Source organism: Oreochromis niloticus, unplaced genomic scaffold (assembly GCF_001858045.2).
Source record: "Oreochromis niloticus isolate F11D_XX unplaced genomic scaffold, O_niloticus_UMD_NMBU tig00001623_pilon, whole genome shotgun sequence".
NCBI lineage: Eukaryota > Metazoa > Chordata > Actinopteri > Cichliformes > Cichlidae > Oreochromis > Oreochromis niloticus.
The window spans coordinates 96,852-110,956 of NW_020327428.1; the positions used below are offsets into that span (position 1 = coordinate 96,852).

At 44.4% G+C, this 14,105-nt stretch overlaps 1 protein-coding gene across 1 annotated transcript; it reads left to right on the forward strand.

The window, feature by feature from the left end:
* Window positions 1–4,545: 4,545 nt before the first annotated feature.
* Window positions 4,546–10,305, forward strand: LOC112844794 (uncharacterized). The gene is made up of 3 exons (XM_025904437.1): window positions 4,546–4,733; window positions 5,663–7,153; window positions 8,684–10,305. The coding sequence occupies exons 1-3, from the start codon at window positions 4,723–4,725 to the stop codon at window positions 10,299–10,301; spliced, it is 3,120 nt and encodes a 1,039-aa protein (XP_025760222.1). The 5' UTR covers window positions 4,546–4,722; the 3' UTR covers window positions 10,302–10,305.
* Window positions 10,306–14,105: the final 3,800 nt, after the last annotated feature.

Sequence of the window (14,105 nt, forward strand, 5' to 3'; positions counted from 1 at the left end):
AACATCATCTAGCAGACCTTCTGAGGGTACTTCACGTAATCTTGGTAACCGGCTACGGGGGGTCCAGGTTTCAAGCTTGGCCATAATCCTATCTTTCAGGTCAGTTCTTCTCGCACTCAACGATCATTCTCCTATCGCAATTGGGGCTTGGTACCCAATCTCGGGTGGGGGTAATGATATCTCCCCCCTGACCTGGTGTCCTTGCTCCCCCTTGCCGTAGCATTTATGTTGTACCTCGTCAATCTCTAGCTGTGAGAGCAGTCCCTTCCTTTGAATGTTGGAACACTGAGCTACTAGATGTTTCTCCGTCATTGTGGATGTTGGGTATCGAAGAATCCATAGGTCCCTCATCCTATTCATGTAACCCCTTCCGCCAGGGTTACTTGCGTAGTAGCATTCCAACAATGTCCTATTTTCATCTCCTGCCCAACGATGCCTTCTTGTTCCAGTAGCCCACTTCTCGTCAGGGTGCACTGGTTCCTCAACACCTGACGCCCACATATCTTAGCACAAATGACAATTATAGAGGAATCAACACTAACACTCTTCATAAATTGCTGTTAGTTCAAAATACAGCTGCTTGTATTATTTCCAGAATTAGATCCACTGAACATATAGCATGCTCTTAAACAGCTCCAGTTCACCACCATGTCAATTTCAAGATCCTGCTTCTTACTTTCAAAGTGCTTCATAACCTCACTCCTCCATATTTATCTGATCTTCCCCAAACATACTCACCCCCTCGTACACTTCGCTCTTCTTCAGCTTCCCTTCTGTCTTTTCCATCTGCTCGTCTGACTACTATGGGACTCAGAGCCTTTAGTCATTCTGCCCTGAGACTTTGGATGCCCTTCCACCAGATCTCCAGACCACAAACTCTCTCACAACTTTTAAATCACGTCTCAAAACCCATCTATTCAGAATTGCATTTCCCTGTCTTAGTTCATTTTTACCTTCCTCAGCTTTTATACTTTTTGCTTTATTTTTTTTAACCTTATGTCTAATTTCTTTTGCCATGTTTATTATATTGTATTGTTGCTATTGTTCTTGTTCTACTGTAAGGTGACCTCGAGGGTCTTAAAGGCTCATATAAATAAAATGTATTATTATTATTATTAGTAGTAGTAGTTGTAGAACGTGTTGTTATACTTCAGGTCTTAGTAGTCAGTATTTCTTAGTTGTCTCAGTATCTCACAGTTGCTCTTAGTTTCCTTGGTTTTCATGTTCAACACCTGCCACCAGCAGAAATATGTTTGGTTTGGTTTGGTCTCATTTTTGATTCTCAAGTTCCGTCTCCTCACCTCTGTCTGCACCTGGGTCCTCAACACAAACCCAAACACGGTCTGCCTCCATAGACCGTGACATAGAGCCTAATTCCTTGTTTGTCTGCACAAACCTTTAGTTTAATTCAGTTTTATTCATACAGCACCAATGCACAAAAAACAGCAGACTCAAGATGCTTTAACAAACTTGGCCAAATGAATATGATTGTGATTTTGAATGGGATGTATTAAGTTTGTTTCTGTGGGACTGATTGGACTCACGCGCAGACTCTGGGTCGGAAACAATAGTCTTTACTTACAAAAAAACACCAGGTGAACTATATAGAAAGTGGGGAAAGGACGGGTTCCAGGGATCCACACGAACAGGGGAAAACCCTTGCACTCCACACACGCTCCACTTCACTCTTCACAGCTCCACAAGAAACACAAAACTCACTCCAATTCTCACACACTCGGTCACACAGGTAACATGGGAACAGGTCCAGGGAAATCTATTCACAAAGATACGAGAAGATTACTACAGGGAGATTGCTAGAGAAACACGAGAATAAACGAAGCTGGGGTAAACACTGACGAGAGTCGGCAACGGTCCAGTGATGAGAAACATAGAGCTGCCATCTTACATGACTGGAACACTGTTGGGTGATGAGCCACAGATGTGTGATTACGAGCAGGTGCGTGAGCCAAGGGTAGGAGCCCTCTGCCCAGGCAGAGAGAGGACAGAGGGACAGAGAGGGAGGGAGAGAGAGAGAGCAGCCCTGGCAGTTTCATGTTGTTAGCCTGTTCATTTATTGCAGTCCTAGAGTAAAAGTACACAGGAATATTACAAGTAAACATTGGCATGCACCTCTATGAATATGCTAACATAAAAATTAAACTGCCTGACTTTCAGTGCTCTGTAATTAGTCAGAGAATCCTAAAATGACAGACTTGACTGGTGGAAAGAAAGGGGAGAAAGAAAGAGGGAAAGAAAAAAAAAAAAAAAACCTGAGAAGAGGGATGGGGAAAAGGGGCAAAAAACAAAAACCAACAGAATAAGCAGACAAAAAAATACATATCGATCACCTGGATCACCTGTTGAGAAAGAAAAAAGAAAGCAAGCAGAGGAAGACGAGAGTAATAAACAAGATCACAATGATATATGGGAATATGACAGTAAATACTAAATATTAAACATTATGGTGCAGCACGTGAGATCGACAGCGCACAGTGTGCTTTGAGGTAGGAGCCCAAAAGGGTGTAGTTTGTGTGTGTGATCACCCGTGTGTACACCTGTGAGCATGAACGCGCTTGTTTTTAAAAGGTTCCTTCATGTAATGATCTGCTAGAGGGTGTGGGGGGCCACTGCCCCGACCTCCAGGGCATGAAGCAGGTATGGAGGAGATCAAAACTCCAGACATCCAGAGGCCCCCAGAACACAAGAGACCAAGGAAGACCAACAGAGGGGCAGCCGCGCCACTATCCCAGAAAGAGCTGAGGAGAGTCCCAGATGAGGGGTCACTCAGCAGCCGCGGAGCAGAAGCCAGGGGGGTTGCAGTGACGTGCCCGTGAGCTCCGCCGGCAGCCAGCTGTGCCTGAGTGACCGAGCCCCGGGCCGAGAGGCCGAGGGCACCCCATCCCCGAAGTGGCCCGAGCGAGCCCCAGGCTCCATGCCCCGATAAGCAGCCGCCGGCAGGGAAGTGGTGGGGGAGATGGGCCTCCAAACCTTGGAGGGCCTGAGATGTCCCCAGAGAGGTGGGGTCTGATACCCAACCTGACATATAGACACAGACAAACAGGCACACACAGATACAAACATCCATTCCCACCCTCATGCTCTCAACACTCACCCAACGTGGAGACAGACATAAAGAGACACTGTACACACAATCACACTCCCCAAGCGTACTCTAAGCCCCGGGTCTAGGTACCCTTGCCCCTGGAGGGGGAAACTGCGCCCAGACCCAGGTGGTGTTACCCTTTTCCCTGTGGTGGGGAGAAGCAGACCGCCCCGACTCCGCAGCAGCAGGGAGGCCCCACATTCCAGACCCCAGTCGGACGGCCAACTCCTCCTCCTAGCCCCCCCGCTCCAGCAGGCCGCAGAGAAGGGGGTGTAGGAAGACTCCAAACCTCCCTCCACCCGCTCATATGTAGTGTTGATGTATGTGTGTTCTAAGGTGCATTTAAAACCCAGGAGGGCATGGAGCTACCTGCCAGAGCAGCAGGTAAGCGTATAGCCCCTCCTGCTAGCCCTCAATGTCTACGTGTATTTAAAATTGAGAGGTGGGCAGCGACGCCAGGGGTAAGGTGTACACCCTGGTGGTGATTGGAATACGTGTAGCGTGCCCACCCCCAAGATCCTATATGTATGTGTAATGAGAGTGTGAGTAATGTGAATGTCTAAGTTGTGGGATAAAATTGAGGCAGAGGCAGCCAGAAGGGGACAGAGGGGGGGATGTCTCCTCTGCACCCTGGTGACACACCCCTACCCCAAGGCCCTGCATGTGTGGGTGATTGTGGTGGAGCGGGAAGAGGGAGGCAGCTGGAGATGGGGAGGGAAGGAAGGGAGGGGCAAGTGACCCCTCCCTGGGGTCAGCTCCCCCGCTGACCCCAGTAGGCACCCCCATACTCTGCAACCCGCCAGGGAAAGGGGGGGCCCAGGCCCATCCAGACCGGGGCCCAGTTCAGCAGCGCCGCCCGGCCCCACAGAGCCCGGGACAGTCCACCTGACCCCACCACAGAGAAAACTGCACCCACCCCATCATCCACTCATCTTCCAGACTACACAAGACAATAGACGCCCAGGCTGAGATCTTCCTCCACCTCTCCTGTATCTCCCCCTCCTGCAGAGAGAGTTCCTGAAGAGAGGAAGGCTCCTGCAGGATGTGACAACCTCCCCCACCAGTCGAAGAGCCCCCCAGGTGGTTCGATGCACCGGCGGCACCCTGCGCCAGGACTGGGCCCCATACACCCACCCGCCCACAACCCCGGCAACACACCAACCAGGACCCAAGCCCCTGAGGCTGGCCAGGGCCCCAGCCCAGAGACGAAGTGCCCCCAGAACCTCACGCCCATCCCGGACCCACCCAGGGGCAGCCAGGCTACCAGGTCAGTAACCCACGTCCGTCAGCACAGACCCTCCCCTAGCCCTGCTGCACGCAGCCACGAGGAAACCGTCACCTAAGAGCCAACAGATACATTCTGTTTTGATACATTACACAGTCGTGACAGGCCGCCCCTGAGGTTTTTTTTCCTGTTAAAAGGGAGTTTTTCCTTCCCACTGTCACTAAGTACTTGCTCATAGTTGTTGTCTGATAAGAGTCTTTACAATATAAAACAAAGCAGAAGATTTGGTGATATATTAGTAACCTGAATTTAATTGAACTGTTTTTTAGGACGTCTGCTTGGATTTGTAATTTTTTCAGGTATCATCACATTTGTTTGATCATCACAGGTCATCATGGCAACAACGTGAGTACTATGAACACAAGAAGTAATTAAAACAAGTGAACTAGTCATGAGTTATACTCTAAACAGAATCAGGCACACATGAATGTGTTACTTAATTATTAGGTGTAAATGTTACAAATGTAATTTTTTATTTAATTTTTTTTAAAACACCTTTTAAAAAAGGTGGTTCTGTCCTTTTCTTTTTCATTTTTCATGCGGCCATACATTTTTTTTTTAAGTTTAATGAGACCAAATATTAGCTTGGTAAAAAAAAAATATATAGGACTATCAAACAAGCAATCAATCATTTACTTAGTTTTGACATATAATTAACAAGTGTTATAACATCAACAAAAAAAACCCACAAAATTTGTGAAAGCTTATTCCCAAAGAAAAAACTAAATATTGACCATTTCCTGTTAAAAAAGGACGAAGCGAATACCAGTTCCCACCCATGTCCAGCTCAATCCCACCAAACCCTATTCAAACCCTTTGGACAGCTACTCCTGTCCCCAGAATCTATCACTGTGGTTACTCCAGACTCTGACTCACAACTGTATTTTTATAACCTTTAGTAGCTGTGAACGTCTCCAGCTGTTTTCTTGTTTCTGCTGCTGACACTCTCAGACATGTTAATGATAACTGTGCATTAACTGTAGAAATAATAAAGCATTCATATCGGTGGAACATTTACAGTGAGAGAATTCTTGATTTCAAAATTTGGTAGCGTACACTACAGTGAGAGTTCATACACAGACACATTAACGCAGTAGAATAGTAAACTGAACAGCAGCTAAGACTTTAACTGATGTCATGAGGAAAAGGACGAAAAATCATCCCCATATTTCAGAACAAAGTTTCATAGCCAATAAAGTCTGAACCTTCAGCAGAAACATTCTGAAAGAACAGAAAACACTTGTTTATTAAAATAATCTCTACTTTCTCTACAGGAAATATGAGAGCATCATCTTCAAGGGTGATCAGAAATCTGATGGACCTCCTGCTGTCTATCAGCTGAGACCAAAGAAACAGAAGTTTGGATCTCTGACAAGAATCACTGTTGGAGAAAAGAATCCAAACAACACAAACAGAACCATCTTACTGGTGGGAGAAACAGGAGCCGGAAAATCTACACTGATCAACGCTCTGCTCAACTACACTATGGGAGTGAAGTGGGAGGATAGAGTCTGGTTTACGATGGTAGAGGAGGAGAAAAAAAGTCAATCAGAAGGTCAGACAGAAAGTCAGACATCAGATGTGATCGTGTACGAGATCTTTGGTTTTGAAGATGAAACTCTGCCCTACTCTCTGACCATCATCGATACTCCTGGTTATAGAGACACCAGAGGGATTGAACATGATGACATCATCAGTCATAGATTGTTGGACCTGTTTGGATCAGATGATGGAGTCCATGAACTTCATGCAGTGGGTTTGGTCATGAAGGCGAGTGTGAATCGATTGTGTGACCGACTGAAGTATGTCTTTGATTCAGTGATGTCTCTGTTTGGAAAAAACTTGGAGAAAAACATTGTAGCTCTGATCACACACTCAGATGGAAGAAGACCTGAAAATGTTTTTAAAGCTCTTGAAAATGAAAAAATTAAATGTGCCAAAAATAAGCAGAATAAGCCATCTTACTTCCTGTTTAATAACTGCCAGCTTGAAGATGAGGAAGAAGAATTTCTGAAACTAAATTTTGAAAGATCAGAGAGAGGAATGAGAGAGTTCACAGTCTTCCTGAAAGAATCTACACCTTTGAAGCCAGCGGCAACACCTGAAGTGTTAAAAGAAAGTATCAGACTGACAGCCTGCATCCAAAACCTGCAAGAAAGAATCAAATTCACTGAAGTGAAACAAAGAGAGATGAAACAAAGTCAGGAAGCTCTGGAGAAACATGACAACATGAGGACTGAAGAGGTCACTCCATTTGTTGTTCAGGTTTTTAAACATAAAGAACCTATCAGAGCAGATATACGTGGGCCAGATTTTAAAGCAGCTGTCAGCTGTAAAGTCTGTGAGGAGAACTGTCACTATCCTGGATGCAAGGTGCCCTTAAATCACTGTGAGATCTTTCAAGATGGTCTCTGCACGTCATGTACCAGCAAGTGTCCTGCATCAGTGCATGAGAAAGGAAAGTGGAGATATGTGACCAGGATAAGAAAAGATCAGAAAAATGAACCACCAACAGAAGAGGAGGATGTTCATTTACTTGGAAAGGAAATGAACCATCTGACAGCAGAGAAGTCACAGTTCTTGGATGCGTCCTACCAACATGTTGTCAGACTGGAGCAGATCGCTCTGAAAGCTGATTCAGCATCCACTATTGTCCACTTGGACTTCCTGATTGAGAAGATGAAGCAGAAAGGAGACACAGAGAAGGTCAAGAAACTGGAGGAGATGAAAAAGAAAGTGGATGAAGAAGCAAAACAAGCACTGCGGTATGTCAACCTGAGAGCACTTATAGAACAGTGACTGTAGTTAATAATTTTTATTAAAATATATGATTAATTTAAATTTTAATTAAAGTAATTTTAATTAATTGCTATTTTCATTTCAAAGGTATATGATAATTATCAGAGAAAGAGTACAGATTATTATCAATGTTGAATTATTTTTCAAACACATCAGTGTTTCTCTCAGCGTGACACTAATGAACTACATTTCTGTAATTGATGAACAGGATGACAGAAAGCTGATCTCCATGGCTAGATTTGAAGATTAGCTATGGAAATCTATTTTTCTCATAAAGAAACTGGAATCCATCTGTGTTTTGTGTGAACGTGAAAAAAGACCAATAAAGAGTACCGTATTTTCCGCACTATAAGGCGCACTTAAAATCCTTTTCTCAAAAAATCAACAGTGCGCCTTACAATCAAGTGTGCCTTATGTATGAATTCTGGTTGTGCTTACTGACCTCGAACCGATTTAATGTGGTACATGGCGCTCAGAAAACTGTCAAAAAATGTTTTGGTATGACTTTGGTAAGCTACTTAGAACACCACTTGATGGATTGTTGGAGCGTTATGGCTACCGTAGTCAGTAACCTCGCCTAGTAATCTGGGTCCTAAACTCTGTCCTCTTCAGGTCCCAAAGTCAAACGAACACTGCGGCATCACTCAGAGTTTAAAACTTGTCTAAATTCTTTCATCTTTAATAAAATGATCAGTGGTGCTGCTTTACCAGGGGTAACAATTACAATTACATTTAACATCCAGGGTTCCATGAAAACAGAATTTATTAAATTTAACAGATTTAGAAGTTAGCAAGAAGTTTGCAGGGGGGTCAACTCGCTAGTTTCACTAGTTACCTAAACATGATATAGCATGTTCTGACTGAGAGATTTCTGGAAAAAATTAAACGTACAGGTCTGCTATCACTTCTGACATTAATTAAGACAGAAAACTAAACAGCAGTGACATTTCTATAGCAGCAGGGGGGAGGATTCAATATTAATGAATCAATGGTACAGAAGTGGAGGAAGCAAGAAGAGTGAGTTGAGTAAAGTTTGACTTATCTGTTTTGTTTCACTTAGTGCGCCTTATAATCCATTGCTCCTTATGTATGAAAACCAACCCGTTAATTGACAGTGCGCCTTATGGTCCAAAAAATACAGAAATTAACATGTGGTCAAAGGAAAGAGAATTACACCAACATTCTTATAGTGAACTAAAATGACAATAGTGTGCAAATAAATAATTTAGTCCTTCCATCCATCAGTCCGTCCATTTTCTGACACTTATCTGTGTCTGTGTCATCAAGGACAGTAGAGGTGCACAGACCTCCCTCTCCCCCGTTTCCTCTTCCAATTTATCCAAGCCAGCTCAGAGACAGCATGTATGAGTCTTCTCCAGGGCAATGTCCCAAACACGTCAACTGGTTCCTTTTGATATAGAGGAGTAAAAGCTCCCATTGACCATGTTCATAATGTTTACATGTGTACTGAAGACTTTCTGTTCTTTACTCTGCAGGATCAGCTTGATCTCATCACCACATGAAGAGATCATCTCAAAAAGTTTGCTCATCAGTTCAGGACCTCCTGCTGTCTATCAGCTGAGACCAAAGAAAGAGAAGATTGGAACTCTAACAAGAGTCACTGTTGGAGAAAAAAATCCAAACAACACAAACAGAACCATCTTACTTGTGGGAGAAACAGGAGCAGGAAAATCTACTTTGATGAACGCTCTGCTCAACTACACTATGGGAGTGAAGTGGGAGGATGAAGTCTGGTTCACGATTGTAGAGGAGAAGAACAAAAGTCAAACAGAAAGTCAGACATCAGATGTGATCGTGTACGAGATCTTTGGTTTTGAAGATGAAACTCTGCCCTACTCTCTGACCATCATCGATACTCCTGGTTATAGAGACACCAGAGGGATTGAACATGATGACATCATCAGTCACAGATTATTGGACTTGTTTGGATCAGATGATGGAGTCCATGAACTTCATGCAGTGGGTTTGGTCATGAAGGCGAGTGTGAATCGATTGTGTGACCGACTGAAGTATGTCTTTGATTCAGTGATGTCTCTCTTTGGAAAAAACATGGAGAAAAACATTGTAGCTCTGATCACATACTCAAATGGAACAAGACCTGAAAATGCCTTTAAAGCTCTTGAAAATGCCAAAATTAAATCTTCCAAAAATGACAAAAATCAGCCAGTTTACTTCCTGTTTGATAACTGCCAGCATGAAAAGCGAATGGAGGAAAACACAATTTCCAAAAATACATGGGAACTCACACAGACAAACATGGATCAATTGACAGAGTTCTTTGAAAAATCTAGTCCTAAAAAACTGCTGACAACAGTCGAAGTGTTAAATGAACGAATCAGACTGAAAGCCTCCATTCAAAACCTGAAAGAGAGGATAGAGTTTATTGAACTGAAACAGAAAGAAATCAGACAGAGGCAAGAAATTATAAATAAACACGAAGAAGAGATGAAGAAGAATGAGGAATTCACCATAGAAGTTGATGAGCCCTATAAAGATAAACAACCTATTGATGGTGGGAAGAGATTGTGGGTATTTTATAAGGGAGCTGTCTGCTGTACAGTCTGTGAGGAGAACTGTCACTATCCTGGATGCACAATGGCCTGGAAACCTGCACACTGTAAGGTCATGAAAGGAGGCCGCTGCACTGTTTGTACTAACAAGTGCCCTGCATCAGATCATGTGAAAGAAAAGTGGAGATATGTGACCAAAACAAGGAAGGTAATGAAGACAAATGAAGAAATGAAAAAGCTGTATGAGAAGAATGAGCTGGGATGTGCGTTGGAGAGGAATCCGTTAACAGCAGCTGCTTCATCACTGAACAAAGAAGAAATGCAGCAGAAACATGAAGACCATCAAAAAGAAAGTGAGAAGAAGTGTAACCTGTTGGAAAATCTTGAAAAGGAAATGATCCAACTGACAGCAGAGAAGTCACACTTCCTGGAAGAGTCCTACCAACATGTTGTCAGACTGGAGCAGATCGCTCTGAAAGCTGTTTCAGCATCCACTATTGTCCACTTGGACTTCCTCATTGAGAAGATGAAGCAGAAAGGAGATACAAAGAAGGTCAAGAAACTGGAGAAGTTGAAAAGGTGAGTGAAAGAAGGAATCAAAGCAGCACTGCGGTATGTCAACCTGAGAGCACTTACGGAATAGTGACTGTAGTTTATAATAATTATTAAAATATATAATTAATTTACATTTTAATTACATTAATTATAAATAATTGGTATTTTCATTTTAAAGGTTTATGATAAATCAAATCATATATATCAAATCAATTATATCAACCTGCTTATAGTTTACAGTTTTTAAATATTATTAAAATATATAATTAATTAAAAAAATTAAATACAGTAATTATAATTAATTGCTATTTAAATTTCAAAGGTATATGATAATTATCAGAGAAAGAGTACAGATTATTATCATTATTATCATTATTACCCCCCCCCCCCCCCCCCCCCCCATGGTGCATTTATGAATATATGAAGGATATATCTCCAAGAGATATAAAACTAGAAATTACAAATAAATAACATGCTAAATTTAGGTAAACAATAAGGGGTAGGTACTAATTAATAAGGTACTAATTATTAACTATTCAATTCTATACAATACTATAATGGTAACTATACAATATTAACTGTATGATAAGCAAAGATAAACAAAGACAGGATAAAGATAATACAAAGTGGAATGTGCAGTAGGTATTGAATACCAGTTTCAAGTTATTGTCAGGATATTATTGACGAGATATGACAAAGACGTGCAAAATGCAAAATGTGCAAATATAATATAATGTAGGTGTGTGCTCAGAACTCTGTGACTGAGTGTGCAAATAAACATATCGTTCCCAGATCCAGTTTGTAGTAGATTTGTGGAAGTTTTTGTTGCTTTTGAGTCCTTTGATGAGTATTGTAAAGTGTTTGTAAAGGTGCATGTGTATATCAGTCCTTTTGTGGTTGTAAGTTTAGGGCTCTGACTGCTTGGGGAAGAAGCTCTTGCAGTATCTGGTCATTATGGTTTTGATGCTGTGAAACCATCTGCCAGATGGAAGGAGGGAGAACAGTGCATGTAAAGGGTGGAAAGTGTCCCTCACTATGCTGTTCGCACGTCGGATCATGTGTCTGTCATAGAGTTGGTAGATGGGTGGGAGAGGACCTCCAATAAGCCTCTCTGCTGTCCTCACTATCCGCTGCAGAAACTTCTTTTCAGCAAGGGTGCAGTTCCCGTACCAGATAGTGATGTAGCAGCAGAAGACGCTCTCAATGGTTCCCCAGTAAAATGATGTGAGGATGGGAGGAGGGAGACTGGCCTTCTTCAGTTTCCTAAGAAAGTGAAGACGTTGGGCTTTCTTCATGATGGTGATGGTGTTTGGGTTCCAGGAGAGGTCATCTGATATTTGCACACCCAGGAACTTCACACTGTTGACCATTTCAACAGCAAATCTGTTGATGTGCAGTGGGGTGTGGGCCATTAAGTTCTTCCTGAAGTTAACAACCATCTCTTTTGTCTTCCATGGGGGGATTATGGCTCAAGAGTTTGCAGTTCGTCTTGTAATCGGAAGGTTGCCGGTTTGAGCCCCGGCTCCGACAGTCTCAGTCGTTGTGCCCTTGGTCGTTGTGTCCTTGGGCAAGACACACAGCCCTGTGGCGATAGTGTACTCAGTCTGAGGACTTTGGAGGTTTTATTTCATATGAAGACAGACTGGGGCCTGTCAGTTAGGAAGTCCAAGATTCAATTGCAAAGGGAAGTGTTTATTCTTAGTGAGTCCAAATTCCTTACCAGCTTCTCGGGAATGACTGTGTTGAATGCTGAGCTGAAGTCAATAAATAGCGTTCTGACATAAGTGTCCTTTTTGTCGAGATGGGAAAGAGAAAGATGAAGAGCAGATGAGATGGCATCATCTGTAGAGCAGTTTTGGTGATAAGCAAACTGTAGCGGGTCCAGATTCAGTGGAAGCTGGGTTCTCATGTGCCTCAATACCAGCCTCTCAAGCACTTAGTGATGATTGGCGTAAGTGCCACTAGCCAGTAGTCATTGAGGCAGTACACTGTGGACTTCTTTGGCACTGGGATGATTTTCGTGGTTTTGAGGCATGCAGGTACGACAGCTGAGCTCAGTGATGTGTTTAGGATGTCCGTGAGGATGCCTGCAAGCTGGTCAGCACACTCCCGAAGCAACCGGCCAGGCATGTTGTCAGATCCTGCAGCCTTTCGTGGGTTTACTCTCTGAAGGGTCATCCTGACATCTGTTGTGGACAGACAGAGTACTTGGTCGTTGGGGGAGGGGGACATCTTCCTTGCTGGCTCTTTGTTGTCTGCCTCAAAACATGCAAAGAAGTCATTTAGTTGGTCTGGCAGAGAGGGATCACTGCTGCATGCCAGAGTGTTGGCTTGTAGCTGTCAGGCGTTGTGTGGAGGCGAGGAAGAAGGAACCCAAACGCAGGACTCGCAGGTAGGTGAAGACTGGTGAAGGTTTATTATAAGGAATGGATGAACAGATGGTGAACGGACACTGACTGGCTGGATAACTGAATGGCTGACTGAACTGAGGGAACACACGGAAAGGACAACATCACATGAACATCAATGACATGACGAAGAACTGGTGAAACCGAGGAGCTAAATACACAGGTTGAATGATGACAATGATTGGAAACGGGTGAGTACAGGGCTGAACATAATCTGACTAATGACACAAGCTGACATGGGAAAAACAGGAAGTGAGAACATTAATGTGGCAAACTACACTGAACATGAACAGAACTGAATCACTGGGTCAGCGACCCAGGAAACCTGACAGTACCCCCCCCTTCAAAGGCCGGCACCCGACGGCCAAAAGAAAGAAAAACCAGAATAGGGTGGGCGGAGGGGGCCCAGGACGGAGGGACGGAGTCCAAAACAAAACAGTTCAGGTGGCCGGCCACGTGGCCTGTAGCTGAGCCGAAACAGTTCCGGTGGGCGGCCACGTGGCCGGCGGCCGAGACGAGAAAATTCCGGTGGGCGGCCACGTGGCCGGCTGTGACGCTGGAGGCGATCTGGTGGGCGGCCGCGAGGAAGGCGGCGGCGGCCACTGAGCAGGTCCGGTGGGTGGCCGCGAGGAAGGCGGCGGCGGCCGCTGAGCAGGTCCAGTGGTCGACCACGCCGGCGACGAGGAGAAGGTGGCTGAGGAGCAGCTGCAGGAGGCGGCGTGGGAGCCGGCGGAGACTGACGAGCAGCTGCAGGAGGCGGCGTGGGAGCTGGCGGTGACTGAGGAGCGGCCGGGCCAGCGGGTGCGGAAACCCCTGGCTGAGGAGCGGCCGGGGTAAATACAGGTAATTAGAGCAATCAAACTGTTATGTTAATCATAAAAGTATTATTTTATGGTATGTAACTCTGAAGGGAGTTAAAATATTTTTCAGAGTTCTAATTTTCTGGAGGCCCGTGAAGGTAGCATAAAACGGGACCTGTGTATCTGTTGCAATGGAGGAGGAGAAGAGAACGGCATGGAGAGATGCACGAGGTTAGCTGAACCAAAGTGAGAGACTCGGCTAGTTTTACTGAGGTTAACTAGCACAAAAGAGTGTGTGACTAGAAAGCTGACCGTGTGAGAGCTTCACAACAGAGTGTGGGTGAAGTGACTTTTTGTTTCAATGGTCGCACCACCGTGCTGTGTTTCCAGCTACGATCGCCGAGGCTAAAGGCTAGCCCGGACTGCTTGGCTTCGCCAAGGAGGCAGCCGCTATGGACTATCGGAGAGCTGGACAGTGACTGGCTAACGTGCTGTAGCAGAGACAGCATCGGGTCCGCAGGGAGTGGATTTAGTGTGGGACTGGTGAATGGCGACCTACCGAGCAACGGAACTGTAAGTCAGACTTTTGTGCTCTTACTGGGGAGAAGAGGATTTTTCTCCATC

Excerpts from the sequence above, each read along its gene's own strand:
- LOC112844794 (XM_025904437.1), top strand. Across the intron at positions 7,154-8,683 it reads GAAGCAAAACAAGCACTGCG|GATCAGCTTGATCTCATCAC; the intron begins GTATGTCAACCT and ends TTTACTCTGCAG.